The sequence below is a fragment of the Lagopus muta genome, chromosome 4 (assembly GCF_023343835.1).
Source record: "Lagopus muta isolate bLagMut1 chromosome 4, bLagMut1 primary, whole genome shotgun sequence".
Lineage (NCBI taxonomy): Eukaryota > Metazoa > Chordata > Aves > Galliformes > Phasianidae > Lagopus > Lagopus muta.
In genome coordinates, this window is record NC_064436.1 from 63,360,500 (window position 1) to 63,386,251 (window position 25,752).

At 46.4% G+C, this 25,752-nt stretch overlaps 2 protein-coding genes and 1 non-coding gene across 8 annotated transcripts in view; 1 reads left to right on the plus strand and 2 right to left on the minus strand.

Annotated features, from left to right (window-relative positions):
* The first annotated feature begins 1,557 nt into the window (after positions 1-1,557).
* On the plus strand, positions 1,558-16,089 carry LOC125692395 (signal peptide, CUB and EGF-like domain-containing protein 3). Of its 3 annotated transcripts, none has more exons than XM_048942839.1 (9): positions 1,562-1,992; positions 6,478-6,933; positions 7,702-7,837; positions 9,020-9,108; positions 9,844-9,907; positions 10,611-10,699; positions 11,459-11,571; positions 12,275-12,431; positions 15,659-16,041. In XM_048942839.1, exons 1-9 carry the CDS (start codon positions 1,938-1,940, stop codon positions 15,751-15,753), a joined length of 1,254 nt encoding a protein of 417 aa, XP_048798796.1. In that variant the 5' UTR covers positions 1,562-1,937; the 3' UTR covers positions 15,754-16,041. The 3 variants fall into 3 exon arrangements, with proteins under 3 accessions (XP_048798797.1, XP_048798796.1, XP_048798795.1); XM_048942838.1 differs by having other exon boundaries at positions 1,565-1,992; positions 14,912-16,034; XM_048942840.1 differs by lacking the exon at positions 6,478-6,933 and having other exon boundaries at positions 1,558-1,992; positions 14,912-16,089.
* Positions 16,090-18,107: 2,018 nt separating this feature from the next.
* NSD2 (nuclear receptor binding SET domain protein 2) overlaps positions 18,108-25,752 on the minus strand; it is a 105,874-nt gene continuing 98,229 nt past the window's right edge. For 3 of the 4 annotated variants that reach the window (XM_048942828.1, XM_048942827.1, XM_048942829.1), the window contains exons 20-23: positions 24,616-24,757; positions 23,883-23,989; positions 21,969-22,173; positions 18,108-20,946 (exon numbers count right to left, since the gene is read on the minus strand). In XM_048942828.1, coding sequence (XP_048798785.1) covers positions 20,678-20,946; positions 21,969-22,173; positions 23,883-23,989; positions 24,616-24,757 — 723 coding nt within the window. In that variant the 3' untranslated portion in view covers positions 18,108-20,677. The remainder of the gene's footprint in view (positions 20,947-21,968; positions 22,174-23,882; positions 23,990-24,615; positions 24,758-25,752) is intronic. The other variant, XM_048942825.1, reaches the window with a different exon arrangement.
* On the minus strand, positions 24,851-24,981 carry LOC125692785 (small Cajal body-specific RNA 23). Its single transcript, XR_007376833.1, has one exon. It is a non-coding gene; the product is annotated as a small Cajal body-specific RNA 23 (non-coding RNA).

Genomic DNA, 25,752 nt, shown 5'->3' on the forward strand with positions numbered 1-25,752 from the left:
AGATGGTTCCAGACCAGAGAAGGTTCTCCCAGCTGGTTCTGGAGCGTGGTTTTTAAATAGTACTTGCTATTAAAATATGCTTACTGCTTCCTGATACAGTACGAGTAGGTATTTCATGAAGGAGGCAGGTTGTGGGAATCGCCCTGGAAGTTACTGCTGGAGAATCTGACTTTCTTTTGGCCATTTTTACTGTTTATTTTCAATTCCCTTGAAATCCAAACGATAATGCCTCACACTCTTCTTTTTTGAAGCGTTTGCTTCAGAATAAGACGTATTATTTCTATTACTTCAGCTTCCCTGCTGGGGGTTTTGCCCTTCCATTTACACAACACTTATTATGAAGGTTCCTGCTGGTGCTGTTATAAAACACCACTCTTACTTTGATGAAGGTGATTTTAGTATCGGCTCTGACGGGTATTGGTGTGTCTTTCGCTTTTCAAAGCTGTGGTGCCATCGTGTGGCCATTTGTACTGGTACAGCTATTAGCCTGCTCGGAGCACAGCAACGGTGTTCTTGCCTTTGGGAGTGCTGGCAGCTCTGCCTTGCTTTTCTCCGTTCTACCTGCCTGCAGTTGTCTTGGCCCTCCTCTGGGCACCTGAAGGGGGGTTCTGAATTCCCACATGTCTGAGAGCAGTGTCCCAACACTTCTTGAGCTCCAGCAGCTCAGGGCTGTACCTACTGCCCTGGGCAGCCATTCCATGCCCACCACCCTTGGTGCAGACCCTTTCCCTAATCCTGAGCTGCCCCTCCCCTGACGCAGCTCCATGCCGTTCCCTCGGGCCCTGTTGCTGTCACACAGAGCAGAGCTCAGCAATGCTCCCCAGCTCCCTGTGAGGAGCTGCAGCTGCCATGAGGCCTCCCCTCAGCTGCTCTGCTCTGGGAAACCGACGCAGCTTGGAGGGTGGCAGCTGAGGGTGCTCATATGTGGCTCAGGTCCATCAACTGGGAAGGGCTTGAGAAGGGCTGTGATGCTGGCAGGGTGCTGTGTGTAATGCATATCTCCCTCTCTGCCATTCTGGAGACCTCCAGCTGGAGTTCAGTGCTTTCAGAACAGGCTGAGCTCAACAGAGCTGTGATTTGGGTTGTGGTGGGGCTTGTCTGCATACCCATTGCAGGAAGAATGCAGAGCAGCTGGAGCATGTCTAGAGGAGTGCTGTGAAAGGTGTTTAGAGGGCTGGAGCACCCTTCCTAGGGGGAGAGGTTGAGGGAGCTGGGCTTGTTTGCATGGAGAAGAGAAGGCTGCAGGGAGATCTCACTGAGGCCTTCCAGTACCCAAAGGGAGCTTACAGGCAGGAGGGGGACTGACTTTTTACACTGACTGATAGTGACAGGACAAAGGAGAATGGCTTTAACCTAAAGAGCGGAGATTGAGGTTAAATGTTAGTAAGAAATTCTTCACTCAGAGGGTGGTGAGGCCTGGGAAGCCTGATCTGGTGAGGGGCACCCAGTCCACAGCAGAGTGGTGAGCTTTAAGGTCCCTTATAGCCCAAACCACGCGATGATTGCCTCAGTTAAAATGGGAACTGCTTTGAGCTGCAGTTCTTCCTGAGTAGTTCTTGCTGCAGGAAGCCCTGGGTATCTAGAAGTGCAATCCTTCCCCCTGAGGAGATCACGGGGCCTGGCCTGCAGCCCGGCCCAGTTCTGCCTGTTCCTCTTTCCTCAGCGCCTTGCTCCTCTTGCATGAGTTTTTGCATGGGAAGCGAGCAATGTTTGCTCTTTTGCTCCGGGCTTAGCTTGCACTGCACCTCGAGGAGGCCTCATTGAGACCTGCTGCACCCTCTGTGCACAAACACTTTTGGGGGGAGGCTGATCTGGCCCAGCCGCATGATCGCAGTCAGGTGACGACGTTGAGCGCAGAAGCGGTGTGGGATAAGCAGCTCAGTGAGGGAGATCAGCTGCTGCCCCGGCCCTCTGCGAGCTGTTAGTGCTCAGGGAAAATGAGCGTCTGGCCCCCTCCTCTGCTCTGGAGCTTGACCACAGCGTGTCTGACAGGTGAGCCCTCCCAGTGCCGCTTTGCTTTGTGGGGCTGAGTGCGGGGTGTGGGGACACGGTGTGTGCTGGTGAAACCGCTGGCCTCAGAGTGTGGGGTGGGCAGGGGGGAGTGCTGGGAACAGTGCCTTAAAGGGGTGCAGTGCTGGAAGTGGGACGAGCAGCCTAGCAGTCACAGAATCACAGAGCTCTTTGAGTTGGACAGTTAAAGGCCAGCTAGTCTAAGTGCCTATGATGAACAGGGACACCTACAGCTCCACCAGGTGCTTTGTAAAGAAAAGGGAGTAAGTTCAGTCACTGCAGACTGAGTGCTGTGGCCTTATCTGAAACCCAAAGGAAGAAACATTCCCTTTCTTGGGGGTGTTCTGGTAACTGGGTGATCCTAGGAGCATGTGTAAAAGTGCCTGAATATTTCTGTACTGATGTCCCTGCTTCTGCAGACCTGAGGCACTCAGTGGGTCGGGGACTTGCAGGGCCCATGGTCACCAGCTGGAATAGAGCTCCTCAGTTCCTTTCCCCCTGCCCACCAGGCAGCACTGTGCTGCGCGGTGCTGGAGTGCTGGCACAGGGGCCGGAGATGCTGTGGGATCTGCTTGGGGATTTCAGTAGCTGCCTGGTCATGGGCCTGGGCACCCTGCTGGTGGTGGCTCTGCTGGGGTAGGGCAGGGCCAGAGGGACCCTGAGGTCCCCATGCTGTGAAAACTTCTCAGAACAATTCTTAGGCCATAACCTCTCATCTTAAAATGCCCAGGAGGTGGTGGAGTCACCGTCCCTGGAAGCATTCAAGAAACTCAGAGATTGGCACTGAGGGACATGGTTAGTGGGGATGGGCTGATGGTCGGACCAGATGGTCTTAAAGGTCTTTTCCAACCTTAATGATTCACTTACCTGGGAGCCTTGGTGTACCTGTGTGTCTGGTACAGCCAAATCATGTGATGAGGTACAACCTGTAGACTGGAACTTTCATGGAGTTTGGGGAAATTCAGAAGCAGCTTATTCACATGTGGAACTCACCAAAGATCTTCTTTACACAGACAATTATTGACTTGGTTATATTTTGTTTTGCTTGAAGTATTGGTTGCTTCAAGAACTGATAGCAGACTGATGTGGGGGAAGAGAAGCAAAGGAGCTGCCATGCTACTCAGGCCTTTTTTCAGTTCTCAGCCACTGCCATGTGCTTCACAGGTCAGCAGGGCTGCATGTCCTGTACATTACAAAGGTTCAGGTCTGTCATCAAAGGTTCAGTAAGCTGCTTACCATGACATCCTCATGTCTGACTCACTGTAAAGTAGACTGAGTTAAGGCTGCTGAGTTGGACAAGGGGAACAGTGCATTGTGGTGCTGGGTCAAAGCATGGCTGAGGCAATGTGGCCAGGAGCCGTGCTTTCTGTGTAGGATGAGTGCTGATGACTCCTGGTCTCTAAGATATTTACCTTGGGCAAACAAATGTGAAACAAAACCCTCACTGTTAAATTCAGTGTTTCTCTTTTTGGAGAAAACAGCAAGATGTGGCAGTGGCCCAGACGGCTGGTTGCTCATCTGCTGCCTGTCCCAGGAGTTACAGAAAGACTCAGTTTTCTACACTCTTGAGTACAAAGCGGTCAGTATACGCATAGCAGGGAGCCCTCCGAGCAGTCTGTTTCCATGTGATCACAGATTTCTAAGGACTCTTTCATTCACTGTCCTGATTTTGCTATAGAAATGCAACTGGTGTTACCAGCCAACTTCATTGGCATGTTGTTGCCTATGCTGGGGTGGTGCTGAGCCCTGACACCAGAGATGTCCAGCATTGTGTGGGTGCGTGTAGTTCGAAGAGTGAGAAATCAAAGGCCCAGGGAGAAGAAATCAAAGGAGGTGGCTTTGGGAAGATCTTTGCAGTGACCCATGCATCCCCAGCCACCCAGTGCCTGTCTGACAGTCTCTGAGCACCACATCATCATCCTGCTCCCATTGTTCCTCATCTGAACATCACCGTTGGGTGTCAGCTGTGCTCTTCTGTCTCCATTACCCTCCTAAAGCAGCCCTTTGAAATAGTCCTTTGGTTTCCCTGTAGCAGCTGCTGGATTCTGGCAAGCTCAGAGGCTTGCACTGGCTGGAAGAGTGGGAACACGAAGTTATTGGGAGAATGGTGTTTGTGGGGCCCAAGTCAATCCTGAAGTAACACTGATTTAACAGTTCTCACATGATGAGCTCCAGGAGTTTGATTTCCTGCTAACTTTGATGCTTTATTGTAATGCTTGATACTATTGGCAATTCAGAAAATCTTTTACTTTAAGAACTACTAGGTGTTTTTTTTTCCAGCTGTCCCCAGGAGAGGGGGCTGGACATGGACTGCGAACCTCTGACTTCAGTAACAGGTGTTATCCAAAAGAATGGAAGAGATGTGTGCCCTGAATTGCTTACAGGTGTTAGTAGCTCACCATAATAAGGCACATGAGAGGAAAAAGGCACTTAGCAGCCATAGCAGCCCGTTGATGCCGTATGAAGCTGGGTGTTTTCAGAAGTGGAGGTTATTCTGTGGAGGAAATCCCTGCCCTGAATTCCTGATCCAAAGTGGTGTGCCTGCTGTGGTGGCAGGAGTGGGCTGGGTTTGGTTTGCTTTGTTTGCTTGGGTTTCACCTAGCAATGCAATATGAACTTGCTACTTGTTGCATTTAGCTTTACAGGCTTTTCCTCCATCCTGAGACTGAGAAACATCCATTCCCTGTGGTCATGTACTTCTGAGATTACTTTCATCAGTAGATGCCATTTCAGTCTACTACATTGCACAGCAAAACACCCTGTGCTGCAGTAACACCCCGCAGTTCTCTGAAGATTACAGCTCCTTGGCTGTGAAGAACTCCTGCTCTTACAGGGGAGGGATTTGGGAATCAAAGCTAGTCTGCCCACAGGCAGCTTCCCTTTGGGTTACTGGATGCATCCAGAGCAGCTTAAATAAAAATCCCAAACCCATGACTTTTCTTCCTTGATCCCTTTAACCAAGAAGGGATGAAACAGGCAGCTACTTGACAAGCATCTTAAATCAGATTGAGGGATCTCAGGGTAAGCTGAGCACCACCAGCAAAACCAAGTGTTTTAAGCAATTCTCACAACCCTTTATCTTGGAGAGTCAGACCTCTCAGCTCTGGGATCAGCTTAATGTATTTTTCCAGCCTAAATGATTTTATGATTCTAATGCATGTGCTTGACAGGGCTCTCGTGTGCAGGTGATGCTGCATGTGAGACACTGACTCCCACAGTGTTCTCCTGGGGAAGGTGGCAGCCCATGGCTTGGGCAGGCACGCTCTTTGATGGGTAAAAGAGTGTCTGGATGGCCGGGCCCAGGGAGTGGTGCTGAATGGAGTTAAATCCAGCGGGGGACTGATCACGTTGGTGTTCCCCAGAGGTTGGTACTGGGGCCTGTCCAGTTCAGTATTGTTATCAGTGACCTGGTTGAGGGTTGCGTGCACCCTCAGTAAGTTAGCAGGTGATATCAAGTTGGGAGAAAATGCTGATCTGCCTGGGGTAGGAAGGCCCTTTGGAGAGAACTGGACAGAGTGGATCACTGGGCTGAGGCCAAAGCTCGAAGTTTGACAAGACCAAGTGCCAGGTCCTGCAGTTTGGCCACAACAACCCCAGGCAATGCTACACGCTTGGGGCAGGGTGGCTGGAAGACTGTGTGGATGGAAAGGACCTGAGGGTGTTCATTGACGGTCAGTTGAACATGAGCCAGCACTGTGCCCAGGTGGCCAAGAAAGCCAATGGCATCCTGGCTCGTATCAGAAATGGTGTTGCCAGCAGAAGCAGGGAGGAGATCACCCCCTGTACTCAGTTCTGATGAGGCTGCACTTCAAGTTCTGTGTTCAGTTTTGGGCCCCTCACTGCAAGAAAAACAGTGAAGGCCTGGAGTGTGTTCAGAGAAGGGCAGTGAAGCTGTGAGGGGTCTGGAGCACAGGCCTTATGAGGAGCAGCTGAGAGTACTGGGATTTAACCTGGAGAAGGCTCAGGGTGACCTTATCACTCTCTACAACTACCTGGAAGGAGATTGTGGCAAGGTGAGGCTTCGCTTCTTCTCCGTTGGCATAACTAGTAATAGGACTGGAGGGAATGGCCTCAAGCTGTGCTAAGGAAGATTCAGGTTGGACATTAGGAAAAAATTATTCTAAAGAACAGTCAGGCACTGGAACAGGCTGTAGGTGGTGGAGTCACCATCCTTGGAGGTGTCCACGAAATGTTTAGGTGTGGTACTGAGGGACATGGTTTAGTGGGGAAATACTGGCAGTAGGTGGACAGTTGGATTGGATGATCTTGAAGGTCTTTTCAATCTTGGTGATTCTATGATTCTGTGATGCTCAGATGCTGCCAGTGTTTCTGCGTTGCTCTGTAGTGGAACGTAGCAAAGACAATTTCTGGACACCAAATGAGGACACAAAAGTTAAGACCTAATGATAAGCCTTCACTAAGGGAAGAACAGTAACTTGACCATTAAGTTTTTTCTCTTTCTCTTAGGTATTGCTTTAGGCCAGACAGCCACCATCCAGGCCCCTGTTGCATCAACCTCGCTACTTCTGAGTGCAGCTACCACCCAAGTCCCTGTTCCACCAACTCCAATGTCTTCTATTGCCACAGCGGCCCCCACATCCCCATCTGCAGCTGGAACAGTGACAAACCTCACCACCCCTACCATTGTGCCATCTGCTATCTCAAGCACAAACCCTCCCACTCCAGCTCTTCCCACCACCCCACGCATCACCGCGCTCACCTCTGGGATTGCTACCACCCCTCATGCACCCACAGCACTAATGGCCACATCCAGCAGTGCCTGGGCCACCCCTCCAGATGCAACTGCATCTCCTGGTGTCCTATCAGTGGTCCCGCCCCTCAGCACCACTGAGCCCTCAAACTGCAGCAGAGTGAATGTGACAGCATGTACTCCTTGCTCCCCAGGGACCATTCCCAGCAGTGGTAAGAGCCAGGGCTCACCCAAGCTTTCCTATGCTAGGTGGCAAAGGGAGTGACCAAGGGAGGAAGACCAGCTTGTGGTGGATGCTCTAGGGTAACTCTGCAGAGCACAGGAGGTAATTTTCACCACGCTGTGTACAGGATGTGCCCTAGCGAGACCTTCTCCTCTTGCTCATGCTTTGCTCCTGCAGTGCCAAGGACTGGTTTCTGCATGGAGAGGGGGCGTGGATCTGCTGTGAGCCACCACTGCAAGTCTCACAGAATTGTTCTGTGCAGCTCAGATTTGTTTTGTGGAGCACAGACTGCCAGAGCTCACATCTGGTGGGAATACTGCACTGCCTATGTGCAAAGGAAGGCTGTTTCTGCTTAAGGCAGATTCTCTGCTTTGGGGTTTTCTGCTTCCCACAGATGTAAATTTATCAGAAATCAAAGGAGTGCATTTATTTTAACTTTTGTGTGGTGGTGGGGAAGAAGGAAAACCCTCCTCTCTCCTCGAATTGGAAGAGAAAGAGCAGTCTTGGTAATTACCAGAAGTCTGTGTTGATAGAATTGGGATCACAGATTGCCTTACAGCTGTTCTCCCATCTAATGGCACACAGCAGCATCACTAGCATTAATGTTATTTTCTACCCCCCAAAAACTGTCTTGCTGGGGGAGCTGGATCCAAACACCTGTGCCCATTGCAATGATCTGTAGACCAACCAAGGGGGTGGATGAGGGGTTGAAGTTAAGCCTCACGGTGCTGATCCTGCTCTCTCTGTCTCTATTCAGACACCTGGAGCTGCTCGTGCTGCACAGAGGGCTCATGCTTGGACCCTGGTGCCTGTGCTCCTTGCCCGGCGGGGCACTACCAGCCTGCGAGGGGACAGCAGCAGTGCCTGCCGTGTCCAAAGGGACATTACACCAAGTAGGTGACAGCCTCTGCTGGGTCTGGACGTGGTTGTGTTCTTTCTCACAATGCTCCCCCATTTTGGCAGCTCTTGGAGCCTCCAGGTGCCTCAAATCCCTGAGGTGTCAGCCTGTCCCTGCACCAGGAGGGGCGCCAGCCTTGGTCTAACCCAAATTGTGACCTTGGTGCCTTGGGGCACGGGTGGCCTGCAGGCCAGGCTTCAGTGCCACACCTTTGAAAAGATCATGAAATCATAGAATAGCTGAGGTTGGTGGGAGCCTCACAGCCCACCCACTTGCAACCCCGTGCCATGGGCTGGTTGCCCCCCACCAGATCAGGCTGCCCAGGGCCCCATCAAACCCAGCCATGACCAAATCAGGATCTATCCCAAGGCACTGCAGAAATGCTTCTGCTGGGACAATGGAGAGTGTGACATGGAGCTGGGGGCAGCTGGAAGGAGGAGAGAGGCAACAGAGAGGAGCCATGGCAGCTGCCCAGGGCTCCATCAGCAGTGCTTCACATTTCTGTGATATTTGGAGAACCCAGAGTCCCTTGGCTGCGAGCAGCTCTGTGGCTGATGCAATCTTGTGTTGGTTTGTTTTAAGCTAAGTGTTTGCTTCTATTCCCGTTGTCTTCTTAATTTTTTCCCTCCACAAATCTTGCTCAGCCCTGGGGTTTCCAAAGGAATAAAGAGCATGTCTTTGTTTTCCTCTAAAGGCTGGCTGCTAACAGATTTTTAAACCCACATGCTTGTGGTTGGGGATTTGGCTCCATTGGTGATGAATGAACCAGATTTCCTCCTCCACAGCCTTCCTTGATGTCCTCCCTCTCCTCCCAGAGGCCTGACATGGCACATCCCTATTCCCACAGTCCCTGCTATTTCAGGTCAGGACTCCCTCACAGCAGTGCCTGTGGCTCAGTTCCCTTTCCATAGAACCACGGAACTGTAGAGGTCAGATGGGAACTCTGGAGATCATCAAGCCCAACCCTCTGCTACATCAGGTTTCCTACACTAGAATGAGCAGGAAAGTGTCCAGGAGGATCTTGAATGTCTCCAGAGAAGGAGATTCCACAATCCCTCTGGGCAGCCTGCTCCCTATTTCCAGACTTGCTAGTGAAACAGAGCTGTGCTCCGCTGTCTTGAGCACAGAGAAGCCTCAGTAATATAAAAGCATGCTAACCTCTGCTTGATTCCCCCAGCACTACCAGCAGCACCGTGTGCTCACCCTGCCCACCTGGCCACTATGCCAACGAGTCGGGGGCCACAGCCTGCAGCGCGTGCCAGAAAGGTAGGGCTGTTTGTATGCAACCCCGTGCTCTCCCATCACACACTGCACAGGCTTTTACCCATGGCCAGATGCAATCACTGGGTTACTTACAAGCACTGATGAGTAAACAAGTTATTCTGTACAGGCCAAAAATAGGACAGCATATCTCTTCCCACAGTTATGGGTGTTCTTATTAAAAATGAAAGAACAGGTCTCACATGCAGTCACGCTCCTGTTTGCAGCAAGCTAATACCATTGGCAATACTAAATAGCACATGCAATGCAACAGCTACTCTGGATGCCAATTAAGAGCTCTTTACACATGCACAAGTTGTCCTTTGAAAATCTGTGCACAAAGCTGCTCGTCTCACACCCAAATCTTGGCTATCATTTGCTACGTTTGGGAGGAAAAACGTAAATAAGCAGCAGTTGGAGGCTGTCATGGGTGACAGTGTGTGGCACCTCACTGCCTTAACTCAGTGGATTTTTACATTAGGTCACAGAGAAGTCTATGAGCACGGCCTCTAGATCATGCAATTATGAAAGTTAATAAGCTGCTTTTCTCTTGCAAGGTGAGGGAGGGGGTTTTGCTTCCCTCCTGCTCAGCTGTAGCTCATGGCACATGTTTTTATGCCTCCTGCCCACACTGCGGGGGGTGTGAGCCCATTTGTTTGCCTGCAGAGCAGGAACAACTAACAGCATGGGGACAGGGATGGCAAAGGAAAGATCCTGAGAACCTTCTCCTTTTTCCTCCAGGTTATTTTAGCTCACAGCAAAATGCAGCTTTTTGTCTGCCTTGCCTGCCTGGATCGTTCTGCAAGTAAGAAATCCTCATGTGACCTTAGCTGGGGTGGGGTGGCACATCTGGTAGCAGCCACTGAGCACCAGCAGTTGCCAGAGGGCTCTGCAGGCTTTAGGGTTGGTGGTGCTGAGATTTGGATGAGATTCTACAAAAGGAGGAGGATTCTGCCAGCAGTGCTGCAGCAAAGTGAAGGACAACTGCTGGCTTGTGTGCTTTGGGGTCAGTCCTATCCCAACCCCCACCTCAGCTAGGCTGGGGGCTGGTGGACACAGAGGCACTTTTACTCAGCTGTCCCATGGTGGAGGAAGGGGGCACCTGGGAGAGGTGAACTTTGCAGCCAAAGTGCAGTTTAATTGCTATCGAAGCAGTTCTGTGGCTTTCACAGCCGTATGGCTGTTGCTCTTCTCAGCATCTACTGAGCAGTTCCAGTCAAGTGTGCTGGGGAACGGCCCTGGCTGGGGGATCGCGTTCCTACAAGTTTCATGCAAATAAGAGACCAAGGAAAGGATAGAAATGCCATCACATTCCCAACCCTAATTAGACATATGGGAGAAACTGCACTGCAGATAGACACCACAAATGCCTACAACATGGTAAAAGATGGTAGACGGAGCGTTCAGCCTTAGGCTGTGTGTGCATAAAGAAGCAGCTGGCGGGTTGTGTAGGGTTGGGCTGTCTCAGTGCTGGGCTCATGGTGCTGTCTCACTGTTCTCCCTCCCAGCACCACCAGCTGCACGCTGTGTCTGGCCTGTCCTGCTGGGCACGAGGCTCCACATGAGGCTGCTGAGGGGTGTACGCTGTGCCGGGCAGGTGGGTCGTGACAGGTTGTGATCGTGGGCACTGAGCAACCTCAGTGCACTGCATGGTTTAGAGTGATGATAGTGTGTGACCTCAGCACCAGAACGGAGGGATTTCTTCCCAAAATTTGGTCCTTTTAACCTAGACAATGTTGCTCCCTACCACCACGAGTGGCCCAGCTGACAGCAGCTGAGCAAACCATTGCTGCCTAAGCAATGGAAAAGTGCTGGTGGCTGTCCCAGTGTGGCAGGACATGTTGTGCCAAGCCCTCCTCCAGTAGGAGTACTGCTGTGCTGCACTGCAGCAGTGCAGCCAGATGTATTTTATGCAAACCAGCATTAATGTCTTTGAGACTTCCTTGACCTGTCATTCTCACAAAGCTTAGTTGCACTGCTCTCAGCAAGCTCCAAACAGCTGGGAAAGGTGCTTGAACCTAGAATTAGAGGGGATGAAACTCTGCTGAGCTCTGGCTCCCAACTTCCCTCTGCTTTAAAGCTGCCAGCTCAGCACTAACCCAGCTCCCACCATACTCCCACTCTGTTTTCAGATTTGAAATAAGGTCGTTGGTCAGGTTCCTTCCCTATAGTTTTGTTCTTTCCCTCCTGCCCCTTTGCCACCCAGCTACTGCCAAAGTTCTGGCTCAGTTTTTGTCATGCACATGAAGTATTTCATGCATTTTCTCCCTGTGGCTTTGAAAGCACACTCATCCATATGCAATTGCAAAGGCCCTGGGTCCAGCCCCAGATGCTAATGTGCTCTTTTGCTATTTAGGTACGTTCAAAGGTCTGGGTGATGACGCCTGCAAGCCCTGCGAGCCAGGGGAATACCAACCACAGCGGGGCCAGGAGAGCTGTGACCTGTGTCCAGAGAACCACTACTGCCCTGTGAGTCTGTTCTGGCTGCTTTGGCAGCTGGGATTAACGAATACAGTTAATACACTTTTAATTAAGGCCAATTTTAGCTTAGCTTGTTTCCTTTTCTTAAATACAGACAGCCCTTGTAGAGCAGTGGGGTTGCAATTAGAGCACCAGGAGGCTGGCTTTGTTCCACCCTTGGCATCAGGGCATGGTTAGGGGATGAGATATCCATTAATGAGGTACAGAAGTGTTTAAAACACAACAAGACCTGAATTCAATGACAGCAGGTTCATTTATTGGTCCTTGGATATTGTAGGTCTTCAGGTGGCTGGCTGCTAGTCCTACCTCTGCCTCAGTCTGTCATTTCTAATATCTATTCTGAGACAGCAAGGCAGTGGGTACTTTGTAAAGCGGGTTTCACAGCATGCCCAAACTCAGGAAGGTGTCATAGAATCGTTTGAGTTGGAAGGGACCCATAAAGGCCACCTCGTCCAACTCCTCTGCAGTGAACAGGAACACCTACAGCTCCATCAGGTGCTCGGAGCCCCATCCAGCCTGACCTTGAGTGTCTCCAAGGATGGGGCTCCACCACTTGTGTGGGTAACCTGTGCCAGTGCCTCACTGGAACATGCTACACACATGCTATATACGTAGTACTGAGGCAACACTTACCCTCCTGCTACCTCCTCCGTTGTTTGGCACTGAGGAATTTACCTTTCCTCTTGGTTAGAGCCCAGATGTGAATCCGATCAAGTGCCCTCCTGACGCCTTCTGCCCCATGGGCAGCACCGCGCCCCAGTTCTGCATGGAGGTCTTCCTGTACAAGGTGGGCAGCTCCTGCCAGCTGACGCCACTGGTGATCGTCCTCCTGGCACTCTTCTCAGCAGGTGAGCGTTGCTCTTCTTTGTTTATGTCTCTGCACAGTGCACACTGTGTTGCCTTAAATTTGGATTTCTAGTAAGTCTTTTTGGTTGCTCATCCCTTTAAAAGGGAGCAGAAAGCTGGCGTCCCTTACTTGTTTCTAGCACAAGGGGCTGCAGAGCCATAAGCTATCCTTATGCCTGTTCTTCCTTAAGACTTCCCCATCCTGACGGCACAGTGACCTACAGTGTCATAATATGAAGACAGGAGTCAGGCTGCAATAATACGGTTAACAGGCTAAAAGTGGTTTAAATGCACAAATTGCCTTTTAAAACGTGCCTCCATCACACAGCTCATCATTTTTATGCACTACTTTCAGTGCAAATGATAGTACTTTCACGTTTGCAGGTGGGGATATCAGTGAATATTAAATAGGGACATTATGCTAGTAATAATAAATATCTGGTTGTTGTTCGTCCTTGGGAAGCAGCTGTGTGTACAGGCTCCAAAAGTAGCATATCTTTGCCCAGAAGAAAGAAAATGGACAATTTCCCACCACATATGAGACTTCAGCTTTCCTGAAAGCATTTCCCCTGCCCTCAGTTAATACTTTTCCAGCTCAAAATCAGCCATTTGTGCGGTGACAGGGAAGCAGGCACTGGGCATGGGAAATAGAGACACCTGCAACCTGCAGTAATTAGCTCATTAGTGGATATGGCAGGAAGCCAGCAGGTGGGTGAGTCTTCAGCAAGGAAGCAACACCAGGAGCACTAATCCCAAAACACCAAATTGGAATTGTGTAGCCTTAGGTCCGAGTTTGGGGGGAAGTTGGATCAGAGGTTATGATACAAAGAGCAGCTCTTACTGTTAGGGATTGTAAAAAGAGCAGAAGAGCAAGCTGGAATAGCAGTGTTCAAGCTGAGAGCAATCATTGCACAGGCACATAAAAAGAACTGCAATGTTCAGTGTCACTTGTGCAGACAGGTCTGCTGACAGGAGGCTTTCATCTTCTCCTAGTATTCTAAGGCATGAAAGCCACATGCCCACGAGTTTCTGTTGTAAGCTCAATAGTTTTGTGCCCCCAAACGCTCATCCTCCAGTCCAGCTCACTGCTGTTAGAAGGCAGAGGGGAGATCAATCAGATCTTAATCCTCACAGCAAACAGGGAGCAAAGCTTCTCCAACAACAAAGCAGCATGAGTAGTTCTTATCAAAGTCCTGTCTTAGCACCTGAGGACCCCACAGACATAAATAAGGACTAAATGCACTGCTGTGCTGGACAGGCGCTGGAGCGCTGCCACAGGGACCAGACAGGGCCCCGTCCCTGGGGATGTCCGGAGATGTAGTCCCAAACCAGGGATCATGCAGAAGCTCCTCCACCTCAGGTGCCCAGGTTCTGCTGTGTCAGGCCACAGTCCAAAAGATGCCAGCTAAAGCAAGTAGTAATTAGAAAAAGTAGTTTTAAATGAAGCACATGAAGGGGTCATCCATGCAGAACAATGGCCAGTTAATCAGCGTTTCTGATAAACAAGTCTGAGCCACAGAACAATGTTCCTCAGTGAAGACCTGGGTGGCAACGTTTGCTAAGAAGAGGGGCAAAAGAAGCAGCCCACACAGGAGCCAGCCAGCATTTCATGGCTGGGTAACAGCTTAATTGTTTGCTGTGAGGTTGTCTGTTCATGCAATCCAAATTTGGATGCATTTGTCTGGACATATTGCATCACAGTGACAGATTCACGCTCTTCTGTTTAGATCAATTTTCCCTGATTATGCTTCTGCCAGAAACAGACAAACAGAAATGTCACAGTACTTGATATTTTGCAATTATTTCCATGTCTATGCACAGCCTAAAAGAAATTTTTTCTGACAGTCCTGATCCCAGTCTAGACTCAGAGTTGATCTAGGTCAGTTACTTCTTGAGCTTCATTATAAGCACCATACAGAGCAAAAGCATTTTTCAGCACAGCCTTTCAGCGTGGCGGGACAAGTGCAGTGAGTCTGCATGGATAAGATGCCAGGTGGGAAATGAGAGTTCCGTGGAACAGAGCGCAAGCAGGAGCAGAAAAGCAAGTGACTGAGTTACTTCGTTAAAACCCACTGCTGTTCTCCACATCTTTCAGGGTAAATCTGAAATGCCAAAGCTGAGTTGTTACAGTTAGCCAGTTAGTGTTCTCTGTGCTCAAGCCAAAGGAGAAGAAAGCACTTTGTTTAGAATCGTAGAATTGTGTTGGAAGGGACCTTGAAAGGTCGTCTGGTCCAACTCCCCTGCAATGAAAGGGACGCATACAGCTCCATCGGGTGCTGTCCAGCCTGACCTCGGGTGCCTCCAGGGATGTGGCACCCACCACTTCTGGACATCCTGTGCCAATGCCTCACCACCCTTATTGTAAAAAATCCCTTCTAGATCAACCAGGAGATAATACAGCAGTCAGAAAGCACTAGAACAAACACTTGATGCTTTACCTTCCTCTTTGAATGTTAGCTATCACTGTTTACATTCCTTACAGGTGCAATTCTTATAATCTTTGTACTAATTCTGAGAAGAAGGCAAGAATCTAGCACAAAGTCTTTGAAGTCCCTGTTGCTACCGCGAGGATCAGAGCGGCACACAACGTATGGAGTGATGGAGCACAGAGAGCCGGTGTATGCTGGCTGGTAGTGGGGGAAATGCTACCTGCAAGCACTGTGCTCCCTTTTCTGTATGGTAATGCACGTGTGTGCATATGTGAAAAATGTTTGACACCACCAACCCATTCCTGTATAGCTAAAATAACTACTGAGAAATGAAATGCAAATCATTTTTCAGCTGTGACTTTTTGTGCTAACCAACCTAGCTAGATGCTGTTCTACATGAAATGGACTGAACAGCAGAAGCTTCCCCTTTAATTCCTAGCTCCGCTCACAATAAGTATTTTTTTTCCTTTCCTTAAGAAATGTCAGCAGTCAGCTAGAGCAAAGAGCAGCTGCTGCAGATACTGGGATTCCCACAACACAACTGTTTCTACCCGAGCAGGAACTAACACAAATATTCTTCCTTTAAGGAATATGCACATTTACTTATTTATTTGCCATTCTCAAAACTTTATCTATACTTGAAATTGAGGGTCAAATGAAAAAAAGGAATCCCAAACTTTCCCCTTCCTCTCAACTGTGGGAAAACATGTGCAGCTGAACTTATGGTTGATTCCTGGACAAATGTGTCCCTTCCGTTTCCTGCTGCGGTCTCTAACGCAGTGCTTCATATTACTCCACAGAGCTACAGAAGCAACACCTTCCTCCTGCTTCTCCAGTGAAATTCATTCACATACCAGGCTGGCTGCAAAGCCCTGCTCAGATCATCCAGCGGTGACACTTCCACAGCGCTGTGCCTCATCAGCTCTGAGAGCCCTGGTAAAAATAGTACTTACTATTATGAGAGCTGTGCTTTCAAGCGAGTGTGCATGGAGGTGGAAGCAGGTGTTACTTCTCATGGAGTCCTTTCCCTGAGCTAAAGCAGCAGCAGCCAGCTGAAGGAACCCAGCTGGTAGGGGTTAAGTGGCTGCTGCCCTCCACTGCTCATTCTTCTCATCCCTGGGGAGGTTATTGTGCTTTTCAAGAAAAAGGAAATAAACAACAGCTGAAAAAAGCAGTTCTGTGATCTGTTTCAGATCTGTTAGATGAGTAAATGGACAGGAAGAGAGGTGTGTTATCCTCTGTGGTAAGCAATAATGCAGCTGGTAACCCCACCACCTGCATCAGCAGCAGCATCAACACACCAAGCTCAGTCCCATCCCAAGACCCTTTCTGCCCTCAAGTCTCCATTTTCCCACTGAAAGCTGGTTACCTCCCGTCCGCATGCTTTGTTCTTTTCTTCCCACCTTCTCCTCACTCCCAGCTACTTGCTTGAAATGCGCTGGCTCTCAGAATCCCCTGTTCTAAGAAGAAATGGGTTCTTTGCAGCAGCGACCACCTGGGGACAGGACAGGACCCTCTCCTTGTGGCTGCAGGAAGTGATGCCCAACACCCTCTCCTGTTCTTCAGTCCTGAGAGCTGGGGGACAGAGTGTGCATGGCCCTTCTGCTGGGCTCTCTGATGCTGTCCATAGCACGCAGGCACTAAGTTTCTCAGTGCACAGTCAGGGCTTTCTGCAGGAGCAGCAAAAGGATGGAGTCCTGATAACACAGCACCAGGTTATTTCAGAACACTAAGCCAACAGTGCCAAAGCATATTTCTGATTTGCTCTTAAAGAAGCACAGCTGCAGTCAGGCACAGAGATTCCACCCATGAAGGAAACTGGCGTTGACCTAAAACCTGGCTGGGAAAGAAAAATGTGGTTGAATTAAAACCTGACCAAACAGGAACAACAGCAGTGACAGCTGAATGGAGCTTGCAGGACTGCAAGATTGCAGCTCAAAATACTTGAAGTCTGTGAAATTCTGACTAACAGAAAACAGCACTGTAACAGGAGAAACTGACCGCAAAAAATGTCATTTTTTATGGTAAGCAACACTATGAAAACAAGCCAAAATACAATCATTATCACCTCTACGTGAGCCCTAAGTATTATTTCCAGCAAGTCTCTTAGGAAATCGCAGAGTGCAAGTTTTCACTATGAAAACATCCAGTTCTTTCACTTCCAAACCATGCTCAAACAGCGCGCGTTTGACTAAAAAATAAATTAAGAAAAAAAATATAAAAATCTGCAAAAATAGCTATATAGATCTGTTAAAAAAAATAGCAACTTCTTAAGTAACTAGGAATGAGTTTTAATATTTAATAAGACACGGAAGTTTCTCAAACAGACATGGAATGTGATTCAACGCTGTGGAAAAATTGCATTAATCTTTCAAGGTATTTTGCTTTTCAAAGAAAATTCAAATAGAAAAGCCTCTAAAAACTGACTGTAAACACAAAGCTATGGAACAAAACAGACATTTTAATTTGATTATTCCTAGATTGTAAGCAAATTCTTCTAACATATTCAACTGAAAATGGTTTCTAGGCTTGCTCACGTGATAAAGGAACAGTACATTCTGAATTTACCTATCATGTTCCAGCTTTGATGAGTTTGCTGGAAAAGGAAATACATACTTCTACTGCTATGGGCAAGATGCTAAGTGCATAATTTAATGTCACATAACATGCCATGCTTAGATGCTATTTTGTTGAATTTATAACAGAAAATCTTTAAGTTGTTGATGCTAAGAAGTATTGAGTTGCATCATGAGAAAGCTCAATTTTTCCAAGGTTGTTTTCCCTTGTATTTGAACAGTGGGAGAAGGAATTTGGAAAAAACTTATTTTGTTGTCTTTTTAAAACAATACTTCAGTCTCTTCCCAGTGCCACAGAGTAAGGCAGAGAAGTCTTCATTAAAAGCCACTTTTTCTGAATTGGAAGCAAAACTTCTACCAGGTCAGTTCTGATGACTGAGGTGAAGCTCATGAGGTCAGTACATGTATAAGGAAGCACAGGGTCCACACTTCTTTTAAGGATCAATCTCCAAAGCATATAATCAGCAAAAGAAACGATTCCCTGTCAGTTTAAGAGCAAACTTCTAGTTTGCAGCCTTTTCCTCTGTGATGCAAGCAGCATTGACCAAGCAGCTTAGTAGCAAAGAGCAGAGAAGAGGTAGAAGGAAGCAGAAAGTCAAAAGCCACTTGCTAAGGTCGGTTTGTGTCAATTTATGTCACGAAAAGAGCTCTGAGAGGAATTTCTTTGAACACTGAAGTCTTTATTTACCCACAGACAGATACAAAAGGGGTGGCTGTCCTGCATCCTGCCTTACTAAATGTGTTTGTGGCCCCACCTAGGAGGAGGGCAGGGGGCTGTAGGCTCCACGACCGATCTGATAACCGATGGTGTTTCTGCAGCAGTGACATCAGTAACTATTGGAGCTGGTGGCTTCTAGGAGGGGGAATCTGCCTATTAGGACATTGGGAGTAACTGTTCCAGGGTGCCGGAGTCTATGTACGAAGAGAAAAAACAATGAAACAACTACAGATTTAACAAATTATAAAAACAGTGGAATGTAAAGGTAAGATTTTATAATAACTTATTTAAAGGTATTCTTATAAAGTCTTCCTTACATGGTACAGAATTCAAACAAATAATGGTCCCAATGACATAAAGTTCCTTCATTTTGTCTCAAAGTGATGAGGATAATCTTTCTATTTTACTACCTGATCTCACTTTCCTGAAGACGCGATAGAAATGTACATAACACATTTTTTTGGTTTTCATTTTAGGCACAGGCCTATGCTTCAGTCCTGGTATAACAAATATCTATAGAAGAGGGTAAATTTCCCTCCAACTCAACTAAGAAATCTTCATTGTTTCCTTGAGTGCAAGGCTTGGCGTACCAGTTTAAAGACACAAACATGAAACATTTTCCCCCCATTTTGAACTGAGCTGTTTTATCCATAATTATTATTATATAATTATTTTGGGGAAAAAAACCCAACACTTTCCAACAGTGTTTATGGAATGGGTTAAAAGAAAAAAACACATCTGTTTGCTTACAAAATAGAAATCGAGGAGTTCAGGACAAGGACAAGGCTACATTTAAAATCTGTTTCAGTTAATAACTCCTAATAACACCAAAGTTTCAAGTGTTGGGAACAAGTGGGGATTTCAGTAATTCCAAAATCTAAATCTGTAATCAAATTCTGAAGAAAAAACGTTTGGAAAGAAACTTACATTTTATGATATAGCAAGGCTTCAATTTCAAAATGGCTACACAGAGTTTCTGCACTACCAAAGGGAAACTAAGCTAGAACATGCACAAATTCTTCAATGAAGGCACACATTCTGTTTACATAGGCTGGATAACATGGCACAAGTCAAAACACTGCCTAATCAGTCACACACCAATGACACGCACTGGGAAGAAACAGGTGAAGACATTTTTCTCTACCATTTTTTCCTAGTTCTAGTATTATTTCCATTAAAACTAAATCTTGTGTTTTTATCTCACTGCAAGAGGAAAACCCCATGGGAGCAAAGAACTCAAAGCAGCTTTGCTGACACAACACACTGGTCATCAGCTAGTCAAGAGCACAGCTCCTAAAAAAACCCAAGAATGATTTTGAGCTGCCTGCCAAGTCAAGTAGCCAGTTCTACATAAACTGTACAAAAAGGAATGGAGTCAGGCTAAACTTCATGTTAAAACTGTTCCTCGTATGCTTTTTTTTTTTTCAAAAATTGCCTTCACTGTTACTTAGTTGTTTGGATAAATTAGATTTAGCACTTGGGCAGCTAGTCAAGCTTCACCTTCTGTTCCATTGTCTCATCCATGGTTTTCTTTTTTGTTCCTCGTTGGGCATTTTTTTGCATTGCCACAAAGTTGCAATGCCTGGAATCCCAGAATTCCAAAGAAATGTCTGCCTCTGCATTGTTTGGCATTGAGAAAAGAAACATTTTGTCTCCAAACAGTAGGCTTGGTATTATTTATTCTTACTAAAACAAAACAAAAAAATCCTAGGGCAGTGGGCCTAGATTGCAAGACTTTAAATCCAGTCCTGTACAGCTCTGCAAGATCAAATCAATTCTATTCTGCTGGAATGAAATACAGGAAAAAATAGTATAGAAAAAGGTCTCTTACAGTGCAAGATTTCCCATCTCTGGTACAGGGAGTGCCTTTCCCACCACGTACCATAAATCTCAGTGGGAAGATACTGAAAAATACGGGTTAAGAATCGTTGGAGAGTTATTTCATAAGAGCACAACAAATTGTTCTGTGTGTGGTTATTGCCAGATATGCACCTGGGTCATGAATGGCATCCAAGCACTTGCTCAAAAACACACAAGGCAAGTAAATCTCATTGGGACCACAGACCAAGCCATGTCTCACTTAAAAGGACTCAAGAGCTAATATCTTCTTTCAAGGATATACTATTTTAAACATCTGTTGATTGACAAATACTATCTCAAAATCTATGTTTATGCCTACTTGCTTTGATATTAACCTACCTCCAACCTGAAAGAAGATTGGAGGGAACCTTATACATTCGTAACAATTCAAGTGTAACTGTAATGCTGAGTAATAAGTTTGGTTTGTCCTGAAATTTTCTGAACTATGTAGTTCGTTATCAGTGCAGAAGCAGCAGAAGACTGCTGTGGTTGGCTCAGTGGATTTATAAAACAAAACAAAAACAAAATAAAACAAAACAAAAAATCCCCCCCCCTCTCCTCCCCCCCGTAACCTTTACAGAATATATGTAAAATTGTGTCCTTCCCTGGTAATATTCACAACTTATCTACAAGATAGTGTTGGCAGTAGTAACTGCAGTCCATGACTATTTGCATTCGGCTCTCATCCATCTGCTCCTCTCCTTCCTCTTAGGCTTCAACTTGTTCAGTTTTTTGCGGGGTTTCTCAGTCTTCTGAGTTTCAACAGAATCCACCCCGAGAACATGTTCAGAGCAGCATAACTGTCCATTCAATGTAGAATTTAGAACTGTCCCATCTTGGTGTTCCTTGCAAAAAGAATTTGGGCAGAAGTGGCAGAATGAAACAGAAGGTTTGCCACAAACATCACAGTGGTGCCAAGGACACTCCCACTTCCCTATGATCAGAAACAAAGAACAAATTAGTAGGGAGTAAAAAATGTCATTGTCTTTTAAAGAGTTTTGCCTTTTAACATCTGAACAACATACAACGTCCTTCAGAAAACGAGATGAGACTACGGCCAATCTCAAAAATCAAAATGCTACATCATACTTCTGAAGCTCATCTGACATTATTAAGTAGCAGACTTGACATCCTTTCATTTAAATACAGCAGTGAATTCAAGTAGAAGAAATTATTCAGGTTTTATTTGGTAGCATTTCACAGAAATTGCAGGCTGGCAGAATACTCAAGAAGGCCAATGGCATCTTGGCTTGTATCAGAAATAGTGTTGCCACTGTGTTGCTCCACAGTAGGAGCAGGGAAGTGATTGTCCCCATTTACTCAGCTCTGGTGAGGCCACAGCTTGAGTATTGTGTTCAGTTTTGGGCCCAAGAAACACATTTGGGCCTACAAGAAAGACGTTGAGACCCTGGAGCGTGTCCAGAGAAGGGCAATGGAGCTGTGAGGGGTCTGGAGCACAAGTCTTATGAGGAGTGGCTGAAGGAGCTGGGATTGTTCAGTGAGGAGAAGAGGAGGATCAGGGCTGAGGATCAGGGGTGACTTCATCACTCTCTACAACTACTTGAAAGGAGGTTGTGGTGAGATGGGAGTTGGCCCCTTCTCCCATGTAACTAGCAATAGGATTAGAGGGAGGAGAGATTCAGGTTGGGTATCAGGAAATAGTCCGAGAGCGGTCAAGTGCTGGAATGGGCTGCCCAGGGAGGTGATAGAGTCACCGTCTCTGGAGGAGTTCAAGAAGCATTTAGATGTTGTACCGAGGGACATGGTTTTGTGGGAAATATTGGTGATAGGTGGACAGTTGAACTGGTTGATCTTGGAGGTCTTTTCCAACCTTGGCGATTCTATGATTCTATACACTGTGCAGTTCTCACTATACAAAAATGATTTCAAAGAGATAATTGTGAGGTTTCTGTGCAATAAATGAGTTATTTAGTCAAGTTAGGCAAGGTGACTCACCAAAAGGACGTTTCACTAAACCAAGACAGGAGAGATGATAGGCTTTAGTACAAGATTTCCTGTCACACAACACCAGCTGGCCTCCATCACCACAACGAAAACAATCATCTTCAGATTCTTTCTTCCCTTCATTTTTCATTCTACGCCTCCGTGTTCTCTTTTTGGTCTTTTTGCCTTTTTCTTCTGAGGCATTAGTGGAAGAATTCTAAAAGATTAAGTTGCAAATCTGTAAATGTCAGTTTTGCAAAAGAAAAATTTTACACAAATAAGCAAAACTGTTGGCATTTCTGGTAGACAATGCATACAGGCAAAAATTTAACTTGGTGCAGACCAGCATCCACTTCTCTTCTTTAAAGAACAGACAGAAGAATTTCAGGAACTACAGCTGTGTCCAAAGTGCTAGTAAGAATACACCAAACCATACCCTTATTTTAATCTGACATTTTCTGCTTACATTTTATACTATTCTATCCACCAACGCAGAGAGTCCTGCTGAATGGAACTGCAATATTTCATTTCTTCATGGCTGTCTGCATAAACTGATCACAAGCCTACATGAAACCCTGCTTAAGCCTCTCCCTTAAGGAAAAACAGCAATGCAAATTCTGGAGATGTTAAGCCCACCCTCTGAAGCACCTGATGCTGAGCAGTGTGAACAACAAGGTTTTTATATTGACAGCTGAGAATTTTTTTTTCACTTGGGAACATGCTTGTGCCTGCCCTTGCACTCCTTTGCCAGGTCTGGATGACAGGTTTTAAATTAATGTGACCTAAATCACACATGAATTGTGACACAATTTTAAATCTATTTCCCCCCCCATTACGTTTACTTTTCTAAACTCCCATTTTTTTTATTTCGTTAAACTTCAATTGGAAGATCTTTAATGAACTTAGCACACATTCTCAATTTTAAACAGACCATTACGAGCTGAGAAGTCAGAATAACTTCACTGGCTGTAGCCAGGGCAGGATAGGATTTACTCAATAACATTCAGTTTCGTGCTACCATCTCACCCTGAATTCAGTCTAGTGCAGCACTTGAGTGCCTTTGGTCAGTTTCTTCTAGTGTCTAGCTCCTACATACCTCCAAGGGGACTGGGACCAACTGAAGGCTAGAAAGGCAAATGGGATCCTGGGCTCCATCAGGAGAGGGGTGGCCAGCAGGGACAGGGAGGTGATTGTCCCTCTCTACTCGGCTCTTGTGAGGCCCCATCTGGAGTACTGTGTCCAGGTGTGGAGCCCTCAGTACAAGAAAGACATAGAGATTTTGGAAAGGGTCCAGAGGAGGGCGACTAAGATGATCAGGGGGCTGGAGCACCTCCCCTATGAGGACAGGCTGAGGGAGTTGGGCTTGTTCAGCCGGGAGAAGAGAAGGCTGCGGGGTGACCTCATTGCAGCCTATCAATACCTGAAGGGAACCTACACCCAGGAGGGGAGTAAACTCTTCAAAAGGGCTGACAACAGCAGGACTAGGGGAAATGGTTTTAAGTTGAAGGAGGGAAGATTTAGGTTGGATGTTAGGGGGAAGTTCTTTACTAGGAGAGTGGTTAGGCCCTGGAACGGGCTGCCCAGGGAGGTTGTGGATGCCCTGTCCTTGGACGTATTTAAGGCCAGGTTGGACGGGGTCCTGGGCAACCTGATCTGAATATGTATGTTTGGTGGCCCTGCTAGGCAGGGGGGTTGGAACTACATGATCCTTGGGGTCCCTTCCAACCCGGGTGATTCTGTGATTCTGTGATCTGTGAAGGCTACTCCAGTTAGTGCCAGTACCTAGCCATCTTTCCCATTCAAGACCTGACGTGAATAACTTTTACCACAACATAAAACTGGTTCGCCTACACATACCTCAAAAGGAAAAAAACAAGGCTAATAGTTAGACAAGACATTGTCAAATTCTTGTGGCGTATTACTTGCCTTTGGTCTGTCCCCAAGAAATCCACTGCAGTTTGGGGCACCACATTTGCAGACTGTTTTTTCATTGCCCAGACAGTCAAGGTTGTAATTGAAAGTCAGCTCTGTCCCTGAGTGAGATAAGATGTACTGTTTTATTACGAAGGACGAGGTAATGAAGTCTTTCAAAATTATTACAACAAATAAAGGTTTTATTATCTGTCTTCTGGTTTTGTACTTGCTTGCTGATCTATTCTGGTAAGTTTTTTTTTCCCTTTTTTACCGATCACAAGCACTGACCACATAGGCCACGTACCTATACATCTATATATAGCTGCAGATATGTGCAATGCAACTTTATCTGTTGCTATACGTACACATGTGTGTACGTGTGTGTACACAAACCAGAATACACATAGTTTCAAACATCCTTTTAAGATACACTTAAGTTTATCTTCAGTTGAAGAAAAGATGCAGAAAGGTCTCTAAAACAAAAACTGCTCTAGTCTTTTGACAGACAACACAAAATGAGTGCGTGGATAATAAGAGCTCTTTGGTGAAACCTTACAAGTAAGCAATAAAAAGCAGCTGCAGGATTCACTGTTAAGAAGCAATACATTAAAAGACCAAAAGCATCTCTTCCATGTGCTGAGTTCTTTACAAAATTACTTTTACTGAATCAGTTAAATGATTTAATATAACTACATAAAATGTTTAGTTTAGAGAATTAAAATAAAGCCAACATAAAGTGGAATACCTGCAGGAATATCACACACAGCAAACAGGCCAACACGAGTATCTCCATTTACCGTCCATTTCAGAGTTTCACAATTTGGTTGGCAGCTGTGATTCATAAAACGAGAATAGTTCCCTTTGGGGCCAGCATCAATAATACGGTCCTGGAGATCAAATCAGCAACAGAATGAATGTTTTTACTTTCAAAACAGACATGGTTTGGCTACCCAGAAAAGCCAAAGTAAATCGATGTTACATGTTGTATTGAAAACTGTAGTGTCCCATGGGGACTGAAACGAGACACTCCCAAAGCAATACTCTTGATCTAGCTCACATTGTCCCAGAACCCATCTCAGCCACGTGGCAGGATATGTGTTCTTGTGAGCACTCTGGTGGTCCTTCCAAAAAGCCTCAAAACTCAATTTGTTTACCTTTTGCTTTGCATTCAAAAAGCTGTTATGCATTTACAAGTACTACGCTTTATGTTATTCACCAAGTCCCTGAATGATTACTTACAGAGATTAAAAGTTTCTTACCAGCTTTCTCTCCCCAGATCAGCCTACTTCACAAGCTGATGATGTATGCCAGTTTAGTAAAGAAGTGAGAAACTCGAGCATTAAGACAAACATGGTTTCATCTTTCTTAGGCAATGCCTGTGCGATAGCTCCTAGGTTACAGAGCTAACAAAAACCAGTAGCAGTAGAAATACAGAGCAGCACAGTCTTGGGGAAAAAGTGATTAGGACTGCAAAAATATGCAGGATTGGCATCCAACTCTTCTTTCCCTGGGGATACTTTTTTTTCTCCTAAATAGCTGTCTGGAGACTAAAGCAATGTAAAAAGCACGTGTTTATAATAAGTCTGCCCTGGTCTACTGGTTTCCCATTTCTTCCTCTCAGGAACAAAACACTCAGAGAGCTACAGAGAAAACTGCAGATGCTAAATTAATTTGCTGCACTGGCCAGAATCAATTTGTGCTGTGCTAACTGGCTACTAATGAAAATGGTACACGCAGGAAAAAGTTGCTACAAAAGCCATGAGCTTCTTTTTAGTGTAAGCAAAGGAAGGGGTAGATAGTTAAAAACATAAGTTCAAATGCCCAATAGGATGCAGCCTTAAAATTATGTTCCACACTTCACACAATCTATGTTTTTTTAACC

What these genes read in the sequence shown, in the direction of transcription:
- LOC125692395 (XM_048942838.1), top strand. Translation starts at nt 1,938, where the DNA reads ATGAGCGTCTGGCCCCCTCCTCTGCTCTGGAGCTTGACCACAGCGTGT. An exon ending in AGGGACCATTCCCAGCAGTG is followed by an intron (nt 6,934 to 7,701) that starts GTAAGAGCCAGG and finishes GTCTCTATTCAG; the next exon opens with ACACCTGGAGCTGCTCGTGC. An exon ending in CCTGGCACTCTTCTCAGCAG is followed by an intron (nt 12,432 to 14,911) that starts GTGAGCGTTGCT and finishes CATTCCTTACAG; the next exon opens with GTGCAATTCTTATAATCTTT.